This window comes from Palaemon carinicauda, chromosome 4, assembly GCF_036898095.1.
Source record: "Palaemon carinicauda isolate YSFRI2023 chromosome 4, ASM3689809v2, whole genome shotgun sequence".
NCBI classification, from domain to species: Eukaryota; Metazoa; Arthropoda; class Malacostraca; order Decapoda; family Palaemonidae; genus Palaemon; species Palaemon carinicauda.
In genome coordinates, this window is record NC_090728.1 from 186,395,117 (window position 1) to 186,409,565 (window position 14,449).

At 43.2% G+C, this 14,449-nt stretch overlaps 1 protein-coding gene across 3 annotated transcripts in view; it reads left to right on the forward strand.

The window, feature by feature from the left end:
* The window catches only part of LOC137640269 (serine/threonine-protein kinase TNNI3K-like), a 152,800-nt gene that overhangs the window by 97,753 nt on the left and 40,598 nt on the right, over window positions 1-14,449 (forward strand). The window contains exon 4 of one of the 3 annotated variants that reach the window (XM_068372865.1): window positions 2,399-2,801. In XM_068372865.1, coding sequence (XP_068228966.1) covers window positions 2,399-2,801 — 403 coding nt within the window. Of the gene's footprint in view, window positions 1-2,398; window positions 2,802-14,449 lie in introns of those variants that run through there. The other 2 variants (XM_068372866.1, XM_068372867.1) reach the window with 2 other exon arrangements.

A 14,449-nucleotide genomic window follows, 5' to 3' on the forward strand; every position in this document is an offset into this window, starting at 1 on the left:
CACCCAAAATCTCCTCAATCTTACGGCTTTCGGGTGAAACAATTATTAAACAGTCTTCTTATCATTAGAAGTTAGGTGCTTCCATTTAAGGTATCATCAACGCCTCCATGGAAATTACCAGAGATATCTTTTTGTAAATATTTTGTTAGAGTTAAGAAGAATATGACTGACTTGGAATCCAGGTCTCTTTTTATGGAACATGTTGTAGAACATAGGGGATCAACTTTTCTATATACTGATGGCTCCAAATCTGATGCTGGCGTTGGATTTGGAGTACATAGTAATGGTTTTAATGGTAGAGGTGCACTTCCTCTAACAGCTTCCATATTTACTGCTGAACTGTATGGCATACTGACCGCTAATGAGAAATTAGCGTTGCAGAAGGAGGGTAATTCTACCATTTTCAGTGATGCTAGGAGTGTCCTTCAAGCTTTAGAAGTTTTTAATTCTAGTAACCCTCTAGTTTTAAAGATTTTAGAAGGGCTTTTTATTATTGGTCGGAGAGGTACAATAGTTTGATTTTGTTGGGTTTCGGCACATGTAGGTGTGTCTGGGAATGAGAAAGCAGATTTACTGGCGAAGAATGCTGCATCCGAGTTGCTGCCAAGAAGGTATCCCATTCCCTGTAATGATTTCCTACCTAACATCAAGAAATGGTTTTGTAATAATTGGCAACAGCACTGGGATAGTCTAGATGGCAATAAGATAAGAAAGGTAACAAATGTCATATGTTCCTGGAGGTAAAACATGATGCCCCGAAAGTGGGAGAAATCTCTTTGTCGTCTCCGCATCGGTCACACTCGGTTGACAAAAAAGTTTCTTCTGAAGGGCCAACACCAACTGTATTGCGACGACCGTTTGGAACCTTTAACAGTGAGGCATTTTTTGACTGAATGCCCCAATTATGATAACTTAAGAAATAGATGTCTGTTTGAGGCTCGAGGTGAGGATGGCAGGTTCGTCCTTGCCAAGATCCTGGGACATATGTCGTACTGTGCGAGAGGCATTTTTAGATTTATTTCAGAAGCAGGTTTTCTGAAAACTAGCTTCTATAATGACATCTTAACTTTTATGGTTTTAATTGAATATTCTTTTATATCTTATTTAAAATAAATGATATTGGCGTCAATGACCATAGATGTCAGGATGCCAGAAAACTTTAGATAAATTAAATCGATCATTAACAAAAGATCCAGATCAACTGCTGCTCTGCCCTGTAAGGGCACTGAGGAAATACTTGATAAGAACTGTGAGAGCCCGTCCACAGCTCAACAGAGTGTTCGTGAGCATGAGGAGAACCAAAAGGAAGGTTACTAAGAACTCGATATCTTCCTGGATTAGACAGGTCATTGAGAGAGCCACTCAGTTGGACTCCTCTCACTCGGATCAGCACCTCTATGCTCATGACATCAGGGATATCACCACATCCCTGGCATTCAAAAAGAATTAATCTGTGATGTAGGCATGTTAAAAAGGCATACAACGTTCACCGCCCACTACCTGCAAAACATAACCTACAGGAACCTAGACATGTTTACCTCTGGTCGTGTGGTGGCTACACAAAACTTGGTCAGTAACATCTCGGTTCCCTTGTAGGACAAATAGCAGTAGATGTTACCTGCGAGTAAGTCTAGGTTGAGTGTGTAAGTGACTGGCCACTTCTTACGTCATCCTCCTCCCTCTAGGGGCTCATTATCTGAGGAACTCTGCAAGCTGACTTCTGCTAAATGCAGGTGGATACCATGCCTTTCGTGCAACCTAATACTATATATGTTAATATATTTGTCCCCATTCTCCAAGTGAGGTGGAGTCAGTCAATGTCTAGGTTAAGTGAAGAGCTCATCTCCAAAAATTACACATATTTTGTCAAGTCACATTGATAGATTCTACACCTAACACCAATTGCCCAGGCCGTCATCCTAAAAGGAACATAAAGTGTGCAGGATGCCCTTTAAACAGCTTGTGTGTAGCATAGAGTAAGCATCCCGGGACAGTCACCAGCCAGTTGGATTTAGGACTTGCACCCTCCTTAGGCGTGTCTCCTATTTAAAGAGCGTAGGGTTTTTATTTATTGCCAGAACAAATGAACCATTTGGAACAATTTGTATTTTTCCTAACTATTCAAACATGGAGCTCTTCACACATACTGCCGCAATTGCAAAGTGACGGTTGTTTACTAGTGTTGGTGTGAGCAGGGTCCTGGTCTACCCCTGCTACCCCATCTGCTAACCAGCGGAGGGTAGTTACACCTCGCAAAAGTTTTAACGGCTAGTTTCAGCCATCGCTGAAATAATATTCCTACATGCAGAGCTCCAGGTTTGTGTCGTTAGGAAAAATACAAATTATTCTGAATTTAGTCATATTGAATTTAACTACACATCAGATTTTATTTTTTCAGCTCAGGCACAGCAGAACAGCTGGCAAATTTATTAACCTCGGAGACAGTTGGTGAACGATTAAACAATGGAATGACTTTACTCCATCTCTGCTGCCTATCCAGTATCAAGCAGAAACAAGAGGAGCAGAGAGAAGTGCAGGAAGAGAAGGATGCAGAAGGAGGTAAAGATGTTGAGGAAGCTCCATGCTTCCTTCAGCTCGTCAAATCCCCTAATGAAAAGCAAAATGGTAGGAAAACTACCAAACAGGATATTAAGGAAGATCAAGAGAAATGTAAGAACGACTTGAAAACTTGTAAAAGTAGGGATATTAAGGATCAAGTTCGTCTTTTGTTACGGAAAGGAGCTGATCCGTCCATTATAAGTAAACAAGGATTTTCACCGCTTCACCTTGCTTCCTATAAGGTTACACAGCTGTGGTGGATAAAGTTTGAGGGATTGGAGACTAATTTATTAATACCAACTAACAGCCAGAGTGAGTTTGTGCTTTGTAATATAGGATAGTATAGGACATTAATTCAGATTCATATCTCATAAATGTAGATTTGGAGCCATGAAAACACATTATTTTACCATATTTAAGTGTCATATTTGTTTTTTATAATTCTTCAGTTGTAAAATTATTTTTTTCTCAATGCAAAGCTATTTCTATTATGTGGCTAATTTGTGCAACTGTGCGAACCCAGACACACTACAGCTTGTAGAAAAAAAATATCTGCTGGTTGATGCTTAAGGTTCCCTAAAGCTTCCAACGCCCGGCTGTCGCACTGTGTTGTCCAAGCAAGTGCGACAGAATAAAGAAGCCGGGCAATAGAGGGTTGAGTGAAAATTACTGTGGTGGGTTTGTATTGAATAAATTACTTTGGTTTTTGAAAATTGCCTTTGGATTAGCAAAAACTTAGTACTTTCATGCAGCCTGATTAGCAACTCCGATGGGAAGGATATCAGCAGGAGAAAAATCTTGACATGAAGCAACCTTTAGTTGCTCATGTGATCGCGAAAGACAAAGAAAGGAGATTTATGGAAAAAATGGTTTTAGGGAAGGATTGGAATGTAATTTTTCCAATTTTTTTTATGAAAAAGCATGTGCACTTGTCATTCAAGGGAGATTGAGAAACAGTTTAAAGGTTTAAAGGTCGCCCGTGAATGGCAGAGGCAAGGGACAGTGACATTACCCTAGCAATCAGGACAGTGCCCTAGAGACTGACCACATATTATATGATCAGCGCCTAAGCCTCCTCTCCACCAAGCTAGGACCAGGGGGGGCCAGGCATTGGCTGCTGATGACTCATCAGATAGACCTATAGGCTCCCCCAAGCCCCCCCCAACCTTAGCTCACAAGGATGGTAAGGTTGCAGACACTAATGGCACTAATGAGTCTGAGCGGGACTTGAACCCCCCGACTGGCAAACACCAGGTAGAGACGTTACCAATCAGGCCACAGCAACCTCTAAACCCTTTAAATATACTCCTAGTGAAGGCTTATCTGTAGAAGCAGCAGATAAAATTGACAAACCATAAAGCACAAGTGGTTAATTGATCTTTTGCTCTCAATAGAATACAGTATCGGAAAAATCTTCCATTTTGCAAAAAGACCCATTGCCAATCCCATATTAGGGTCTTGAAAGAAAACTTAAGAGTTGCTGTAGCTTTCTGTTGGGAGATTATTTGCTTGAAGTCTTACCAAACTACGTAGGGACTCAACAACACTCTCTATAAGTAGTAGGTTGTGATGGGTCTTCTGAGAGTTGTTAATTCCTGCAAAGCCTCTTAACTATTTTAGCAGATTTTTTCATCTTGCACACAAAAGTACCTCAGAGTATTGAGCTTAAAAGTTTATTAGGCAGTCCTAATTGATATATTTTTACTCTGAGACTTGTCATTTTAGCTTTTAACCTTTAGTAATTTAAAAAAAAAATAGAAGGAAGTTCTGGCAAGACTTCAGCTACTTGTATGGAATTTCTGTTAAAGTTTATGTACATTATATATCTAGTTGTCAATATTAACCATTATCATGGTCTATCTTTCCTATGCAATTTTAGAAGTGCAGGGGGATTTTAGAAGAGGTAGGGGATGTATGAATCTGATTTTTTACAGTTGGGAAGATATGCGAGAAATATTTGGCAAAAGGTTACGAGATGTATGTTGCTTTATGGATTTGGAGAAAGCTCATGATAGAATTGATAGAGAAGCGATGAGGTTATATGGAATTGGAGGAAGATTGATGCAAGCAGTGAAGAGTTGTATATAGGCAGTAAAACTTGTTTTAAGGAAATGAAGTGAGCGAGTGGTTTCCAGTGAAAGTTGGGCATAGACAGGGATGTGTGCTGTTGCCATGGCTGTTCAATTTTTGTTGCTGGAGTTGTAAGAGAGTAGAATACCGAGTGCTTGGTCGAGGATTGAAACTCATAGACGAGAGTGATCATGAGTGGGAGGTGAATCGGTTGTTGTTTGTGGATGATACTGTATTGGTTGCAGACTCTGAGGAAAAGCTGGGTCGATTAGTGATAGAGTTAGAGTTTGGGAGGGTGTGTGAGAGAAGGGAGTTGAGAGTTAGTGGATAATAGTGAGATTATGAGATACATGAGAAGGGAGGGTGGTGCTAGGTTGAATGTCATGTTGAATGTTGAAGTTACTTGAAGTAGATCAGTTAAAGTACCTGGTCTATTGTTGCTGTAAATGGTGGAGTGGAAGCAGATATAAGCCAGAGAGTGAATGAGGATGTAAAGTGTCAGGGGCAGTGAAGGGAATGTAAAGAATAGAGGGTTAGGAATGAATATAGAGTTCTGTATGAAAAAGAGATTGTACCAACTGTGATGTATGGATCGGAGTTGTGGGGAATGAAAGTGACAGATAGACAGAAATTGAATGTGTTCGAGATGAAGTTTCCAAGGAGTATGGTTGGTGTATTTATATTAGATAGGGTTAGGAACGAAGTGGTGAGGGAGAGAACGGGTGTAAAAAGTGAATTAGCAGCTAGAGTTGATATGAATGTGTTGAGGTGGTTTGGCCATGTTGAGAGAATGGAAAATGGCTGTCTGCTGAAGGTGATGTATGCAAGAGTTGATGGGAGAAGTATAAGAGGAAGGCCAAGGTTTGGGTGGTTGGATGGAGTGAAGAAAGCTCGATAGATGAAAGGGAGACAAAAGAGCTTGCTAAAAACAGGAATGAACGGCAAGCGATTGTGATGCAGTTCCAATAGGCTCTGCTGCTTCTTACGGTCGCCTTGGTAACCGCTGAGGTAACAGCAGTAGGGGATTTAGCATATGAAGCTTTATTTATGGTGGATAAAGGGGGAGGGTGTGATGTAGCACCCTAGCAGTACCAACTGAACTCTGCTGAATCCCTTGTCAGGCTGGGAGGAGCGATGAGAAGAAAGTCCCCCTTTTGTTCTTTTTTCTTTTTATGTCGGCTACCCCCCAAAATGGGGAAAAGTGCTTTGGTAGATAGATAGATGGATCTTTCCAATTCGACCCTAAAGACTGTATTGTTGATGAGGTTTTCCTCCTTTAAAGAAATTTTATGAACTTCAAATGCTATCTGACAATAAGTTGCCTACCTTTAGAAGTAGGAAGCTATATGTTACCTTTGACCTAGATTTTATAGCTATTGCATAGGATTCTTGTGCCTTTATGAATTATTCCCTCTCTTGTAATGTGTACTAAAGATTGGGGATAACTTTGATAACGTCCCATGACGTCTGCTCGTTAGTATCCTCAGGGAACCAAAGATTTCAAGAATATTATTTTCAGAGGACAAAATGAGAAAATGGTCATAATATAACCCTTATTTCTGGTTATAGAAAGTCATCTGTTAGGCCTATGAGAATTAGACTGTGGATATTTACTCCATTATATCAGCAGGCAAGTGCTAATCAACTTTGAGCTAAATATTTCTCTTGGATATGGCTCATAAGTACTCGGATTCTTATTCATGGTGTACTGTTCTCTCCTTTCTTTATCTGGATCCTTACTCTCTCAAGAGGTTTCATCTGGTTCTATCAGGTGGTAGAATATTCAGCAGGTCACATACTTTCCTCAGTATCTAGGCCATGTAAAATGGTGGATTTGTTAAGAAACTATATTGAAATTTTTAAACTATTTATTTTTCTACACAAACCTGGTACTTTACTTCTGTTGCCTTCAAGCCAATCCCAGCAGCCCTCTTACAGCTTGTCAAACATCAGGAAAAGGAAGTTATCTACGTCTGAAATACCTGTAAAATTGTGCAAACACATGTTAGCCTATGGGAAGCTGGAGACGACCTTTATTTCTGCCAAGTTAGGAGTGTCTGAGGTTTTCAGCAGATGCATGAAAGCTTATGTGAAAGTAATGGGTGTACATACGTTTTTTAAATTTTATTAGAGATATTTGTGATGCCTTAGAATTTTATTTTGTTAGCCTTACAGTTTTGAACTTTAACCCTTTGAGCACCATTGGACATAAATTATGTCCGATATTTTCTACTGCCATCAACGTTATGACTTAATTCACGTCTAGTAATTACAATTCTAATTTTTTTCTCATTACGTACATATATAAAAATTTTAAATATTTAACTTAGCCGGTGAATATATAATAGCTGCAACTCTGTTGCTCGACAGACACATACAGTAAAAACTCGCCAGCGATCGCTATACAGGTTGCGGGTGTGCCCACCAGCGCCAACTGTCGGCCAGATACCACTCTCGATGTAAACAAAGACTCAATTTCTTCTCTGTCGACGTGTCGACAAGACGTACTTTACTCGCTGTTGAACCTGGAGTTTTTCCCATCATATTTGGTGAAGTACTTTAATTTGGTTTGAGCTTTCGCAGTGCAGGTGTTTTTCTTTAAATAAATCCTTGAACTCTTTTTTGGATCGGATTAATTGTTGATGACTTAGATCGTTTTTTGGAATTTTCCCTTGACTAATTCAAAATGGCTGACCCTTCACAAGTTCCCAAGTTCAGAAAATGTAATGCTAGGGATTGTCATAGGCGTCTTCCAAAGGCTTCTCTCGACCCTCACACTGTTTGTTCCAATTGTCGGGGTAAAACCTGTCAATTGGAAGATCGGTGTGAGGAATGCGTGGGCCTTTCGGAATTCGATTTTCTCGAATTTGAGAAATATACACGCAGACTAGAGAGAGATAGGGTAAGGAGAAGTTCTTCTGGGTCGGTAGATTTTTCCTCTCCACATGCCCCTGAACCTAATCCTTCCCCTGTAGTGGTTGTTCCTAACCCCACTCCTAGCACTCAGGAACCGTCGATGGCAGACATGATGCGTGCTATTCATGCCTTGGGGGAGAGAGTTGAGTCTTTAGCAAGTGACCGAAATCAACTCATGGCGGACGTTAAGGAACTCAAGTGCCAAAGTGCCACGAAGGATAGTGTCAAAGTGCCTAGTGTTACGCAAAGTGTTGTGAACAGTGTTGCGCTCGAGGGTTCGTCTGTTCGTGCCTGTTGTCCTCCTAGTCCGGGACCTCTTGCAAGCTCCCAAGCCCAGGGGAGAAGCAATGTCGTGCGACTCATGGGTTCGAGAGGCCTTGATCAGCGAACAGACGTTCCCTCTATGGTATCAGGCGTATCTCTCCAAGATCGCCCCTACCAACGTAAGACGAGAGAGCCCATTTTTACCTCGTCGTCCGAAGGTGTTTCTCGTAAGAAACCTTGGACCAAGGTCTCCAGACCTTTAAAGCGTCAGTCGGTCCCTTCAGGACAAGTCCAACGTCCCGGATGTAGCCACTGGGACAGTTCGGACCCGTTGCCGTCATCTGATGACTGCTCGCCGCCTAAGAGAGGCAAAGTTGTGCCGTCTCAGTCGCTCACCCCGTCTGTTACCGCACCTGCTTCCGTAGACCCTAAATGGGTGTTACTGCAAGACATGCAGTCCAAGCTTGCGTCCTTGATGGGGGACTACAATGCGGAGAAGGTTGCCGCTGTACCTACTGGCCAGCAACCATCCAAGTGGTCTGTTGTGCGTCCTGTTGACGTTGAGGTAGCTTTCTCGCGTCAACCAGTTGGGGTTGTACCTCCACCGATGCGACCCAGTGTGGATTTCCAGCCGCACGTTGACGTTAGGCAACGCACGGATGTGGTTGGTGACGTTCAGGACGTTCATCAACCATCAGAGGTGACTTGTTTTGACGCGGTGCGTCAACCTCCGCAACCCGGTATGGTGTTGACTGCACAACCCAGACGGTCTAAACAGTCTCGGGTGGACGCTGTGCGTCCTCGCGCACCTGTGGTTGTTGACAGTTTCCAGACTGTTCAACAGTTCCATGACGCTGCGTCCGGCTCCGTCACGTATGCACCAGTGCGACCGGACTCGGCGAGTCAAACGTTGCCCACACCTTTGCCGTTTTCTCATCAGTTATCGGATGAGGAACTGTCAGATGAGGACGTTGCTGAACCACATCCTGAGGATCAACCTTCAGAACTTGATGAGCCTAAAGCAGTTCAACCATCCTTGGACTTTAGAAAAGTCATGGCTGTGTTTAAGGAGTTGTTCCCTGACCACTTTGTTTCTGTGGCTCCTCGTTCGCCGCCGTCGGAGTTTGTCTTAGGCGTTCCTGCTACCGTGCCTGCCTTTACTAAACTCATTCTCTCTCGCTCATCCAAGAGAGCTTTGCGGCTGTTGGGCGATTGGTTAGAGACCAAGAAGAGTTTAGGGAAGACAGCTTTTGCCTTCCCCCCATCTAAACTCTCATCTAGATCGAGCGTCTGGTATGCCACGGGAGAAGTTCTCGGCTTGGGAGTTCCTGCCTCTGCCCAGGGCGACTTCTCAAGTCTTGTAGACTCTCCCCGCCGCCTTGCCATGAGACGCTCGAAGATTTGTTGGTCATCATCGGACCTGGACCACCTTCTTAAAGGTATATTTAGGGCGTTCGAAGTCTTTAACTTCCTAGACTGGTGTTTAGGAGCCCTGAGTAGGAAAATCTCTTCTGCTGATAAGGATGTTTCCTTACTCATTATGTCCTGCATGGACAAGGCCGTCCGTGATGGGTCCAACGAACTTGCCGCTTCATTCACGTCCGGAGTCCTGAAGAAACGAGAGTCTCTATGTTCTTTCCTGTCTGCTGGAGTGACGCCATGCCAAAGATCTGAGCTACTCTTTGCGCCCTTGTCCAAGTGCCTGTTTCCTGAAGTCTTGGTTAAGGAAATTGCCTTGTCTTTAGTGCAGAAGGACACCCACGATCTAGTTGCGTCCTCGGCTCGCAAAGCTCCCCCTTTGCCTACATTGTCTGCTAGACCTAGGATAGACACTCCAGCGTCTCGGTTTATCCCGCCCTTTCGTGGCAGAGCCTCCAGAAGGGGAGGTGCTCGTGCCGAAGGGAAGCGAGGGAAGAGGAAAGGATCCAAGTCCTCTAAGGGCAGAGTCTGACTGCCCGCAACTTCAGACAGCAGTAGGAGCCAGACTCAAGAACTTCTGGCAAGCCTGGGAGAAGAGAGGCGCAGATCAACAATCTGTGAGGTTGCTCAGAGAGGGGTACAAAATCCCTTTTGTACGCAAACCCCCTCTAGCGACGTCCCCCATCGATCTCTCTCCCAGGTACAGAGAGGAAGAAAAGAGACTAGCCCTGAAACTGGAAGTGTCTCTTTTGCTAGAGAAGGGAGCGGTTGTCAAAGTCTCGGATCTTCAATCACCGAGGTTTTACAACCGTCTCTTCCTAGTATCAAAGAAGACAGGAGGTTGGAGACCGGTGCTAGACGTCAGTGCTCTGAATGTCTTTGTCACAAAGACGAAGTTTACCATGGAGACCACAAAGTCAGTCTTAGCAGCGGTCAGAAAGGAAGACTGGATGGTCTCGCTAGACCTAAGGGACGCCTACTTCCACATCCCCATTCACTCAGACTCCCAACCCTTTCTGAGATTCGTCTTCGAAGATGTGGTGTACCAGTTTCGGGCCTAAGCACAGCTCCTCTCGTGTTTACGAGGCTTATGAGGAATGTGGCGAAATTCCTCCACTTATCGGACATCCGAGCCTCCCTATATTTGGACGACTGGCTTCTCAGAGCCTCTTCCAGTCGTCGCTGTCTGAAGGATCTCAATTGGACTCTAGATCTGACCAAGGAATTGGGACTCCTAGTCAATTTGGAAAAGTCGCAGCTGGTCCCATCCCAAACTATTCTGTATTTAGGGATGGAGATTCACAGTCAAGCTTTTCGGGCTTTTCCGTCGGCCCCCAGAATAGATCAAGCCCTGCTCTCCATCCAGAAGATGCTGAAGAAAGAACGCTGCTCAGTCAGGCTGTGGATGAGTCTGGTAGGGACGCTGTCATCCCTGGAGCAATTTGTCTCACTAGGAAGGCTACACCTCCGTCCTCTTCAATTCCATCTGGCTTTTCACTGGAAAAAGGACAAGACGCTAGAGGCGGTCTCGATCCCGATTTCCGAAAAGATAAAAGTCTTGTCTGACTTGGTGGAAGGACAATATCAGCCTATGAGAGGGTCTTCCCCTGGCAGTTCAGATACCCAACCACGTTCTCTTCTCGGACGCATCGGACTTGGGCTGGGGCGCGACGCTGGACGGTCGGGAATGCTCAGGTCTGTGGAACTCGAGTCAGAGGAGCATGCATATCAACAGCAAGGAGCTTTTGGCGGTTCATCTGGCCTTGATAAGCTTCGAGTATCTCCTTCGAGGCAAAGTGGTGGAAGTAAACTCGGACAACACCACGGCCTTGGCGCACATTTCCAAACAGGGAGGTACCCACTCACTGACGTTGTACGAGATCGCAAGGGACCTGCTCATCTGGTCAAAAGATCGAGGCATCTCCCTAGTAACGAGGTTCATCCAGGGCGACTTGAACGTCCTAGCAGATTGTCTCAGTCGGAAAGGTCAAGTAATTCCAACCGAATGGACCCTCCACAAGGATGTGTGCAAGAGACTTTGGGCGACTTGGGGTCAACCCACCATAGATCTCTTTGCAACCTCGCTGACCAAGAGGCTTCCAATCTATTGCTCTCCAGTCCCGGACCCAGCAGCAATACATATAGATGCCTTCCTCCTAGATTGGTCACATCTAGATCTTTACGCATTCCCACCATTCAAGATTGTCAACAAGGTACTGCAGAAATTCGCCTCTCACGAAGGGACAAGGTTGACGTTAGTTGCTCCCCTCTGGCCCGCGAGAGAATGGTTCACCGAGGTACTTCGATGGTTAGTAGACGTTCCCAGAAGTCTTCCTCTAAGAGTAGACCTTCTACGTCAGCCACACGTAAAGAAGGTACACCAAAGCCTCCACGCTCTTCGTCTGACTGCCTTCAGACTATCGAAAGACTCTCGAGAGCTAGAGGCTTTTCGAAGGAGGCAGCCAGTGCGATTGCTAGAGCAAGGAGAGCGTCTACCATTAGAGTCTACCAATCGAAGTGGGAAGTCTTCCGAGACTGGTGCAAGTCAGTTTCCGTATCCTCGACCAGTACCTCTGTAGCCCAAATAGCTGATTTTCTCTTATACCTGAGAAAAGGACGATCCCTTTCAGCTCCCACTATCAAGGGCTACAGAAGCATGTTGGCTTCGGTCTTCCGGCATAGAGGCTTAGATCTTTCCAACAATAAAGATCTGCAAGACCTCCTTAAGTCTTTCGAGACCACTAAGGAGCGTCGTTTGGCTACTCCTGGGTGGAATTTAGACGTGGTCCTAAGATTCCTCATGTCAGACAGGTTTGAGCCTTTACAGTCAGCCTCCCTGAAAGATCTCACTCTTAAGACTCTTTTCCTGGTATGCTTGGCCTCGGCTAAAAGAGTCAGTGAGCTTCATGCCTTCAGCAAGAACATCGGATTTTCGTCAGAAAAAGCTACTTGTTCTCTGCAACTTGGTTTTCTAGCCAAAAATGAGCTACCTTCTCGTCCTTGGCCTAAATCTTTCGATATTCCCAGCTTATCGGAGATCGTAGGCAATGAACTAGAAAGAGTCTTATGCCCTATTAGAGCTCTTAAGTTCTACTTAGCTCGTACTAAACCTTTACGAGGCCAATCTGAAGCTTTATGGTGTTCGGTTAAGAAACCATCCTTGCCCATGTCAAAGAATGCTTTGTCATACTTTATCAGATTGTTAATACGAGAAGCTCATTCACACTTAAGTGAGGAAGACCGATCTTTGCTTAAGGTTAAGACGCACGAGGTTAGAGCTGTAGCAACTTCCGTGGCCTTTAAGCAAAATAGATCTCTGCAAAGTATCATGGACGCAACCTATTGGAGAAGCAAGTCAGTGTTCGCGTCATTTTACTTGAAAGATGTCCAGTCTCTTTACGAGAACTGCTACACACTGGGACCATTCGTAGCATCGAGTGCAGTAGTGGGTGAGGGCTCAACCACTACAATTCCCTAATTCCATATCCTTTTAATCTGTCTCTTGAAATGTTTTAATGTTGTTTTTATGGGTTGTCCGGAAGGCTAAGAAGCCTTTCGCATCCTGGTTGATTTGGCGGGTGGTCAAAGTCATTTCTTGAGAGCGCCCAGATTAGGGGTTTGATGAGGTCCTGTTGTATGGGTTGCAGCCCTTGATACTTCAGCTCCTGGGGGTCTGTCAGCATCCTAAGAGGATCGCTGGGCTCCGTAAGGAAGACGTACTTACAAGGCAGAGTAATCGTCTAAGTCGACTTCCTTACCAGGTACCTATTTATTTTGGTTTTGTTATATTGATAACTGTCAAAATGAAATAAAAAACTCTTAGCTTATACGATGTAAACATATTTAACTGGTCTCTACCCACCTCCTTGGGTGTGAATCAGCTATTATATATTCACCGGCTAAGTTAAATATTTAAAAATGATATTTTAATTATAAAATAAATTTTTGAATATACTTACCCGGTGAATATATAAATTAAATGACCCTCCCTTCCTCCCCAATAGAGACGCAGTGGGATGAGAAGAAATTGAGTCTTTGTTTACATCGATAGTGGTATCTGGCCGACAGTTGGCGCTGGTGGGCACACCCGCAACCTGTATAGCGATCGCTGGCGAGTTTTTACTGTATGTGTCTGTCGAGCAACAGAGTTGCAGCTATTATATATTCACCAGGTAAGTATATTCAAAAATTTATTTTATAATTAAAATATCATTTTACCAAATATAGTATGTAACCTTATATATCAATGGAAAGGAAATTTAGTCAGCTATGCGTAAAAATAAATGGTGTAAAATCTTATCTTGTATAGTTATTGTGCAAAGATGAGTTGAGTAAAATGTTCAAAAATTGGGCCTGGTGCTCAAGTGGCAAATCCTTTGGTGAGGGCTGGGGCTGAAATGGTTATCTTATAATTGATATGTTGAAGACATTATTGTTTGAAATCTGCATCTTCCACTTTTTTGAGATGCTGATGTGAAATTTGGTTTATTGTCAGTGCATTTAGTGTGAAGCTCTGCATTCTTTATTTCAAGAGTGCTGTAGTTTTTTAACTTTTTGGACAGAGTTTGTAGCTTGAATACTTATACATTGTGCTTTGTTTTTTTTCACACACATATCCATTTTGTGTGTTATGAATGTCGTCAACTTTGGCTCTACCATTAAGTTGCATTCCATCATGGCCACTTGTAAAGAGAGCACTCCTTTATTAAACTACAATATTTCTGATTTATATTAAAATGATTGTGCTAAGTGATCATCAGACTCCTCAAGATATAAAATCATGTAAAAAGAGATTTAAGTAAAAGCTAAAGTAAATTCAAGAATTATAGAAATGTTTTGTACTAATCAAACCCTGATTTATTAGCAATGCACAGCACATTCAGTCATTCAGAGTTTGTAGAAGAGGACTCCGTACATTATCAAAATTGGCGTAACGCAGGTATTCACTCTTATGATCACTAGATGTTAACTAAAGTACAACCAAGAGTAAGATATCTTTCTTATACTATGGCAGTGCCTTAATGTTTTGCATAATGATTTTCCATTCATCCCTATCATATAGCACAGCCCACCAAGTGCATGTTTCTCAAATGTGTGATTGTTAGAGATCATTATTGTGAATTTTGATTGTTTTAATCTTGATTAATAAAAGGAAGTTTTAATCATTTTGATTACTGTACAGTATTCAAATGAAGTGTTTTAATAATTTTTATTACTATAC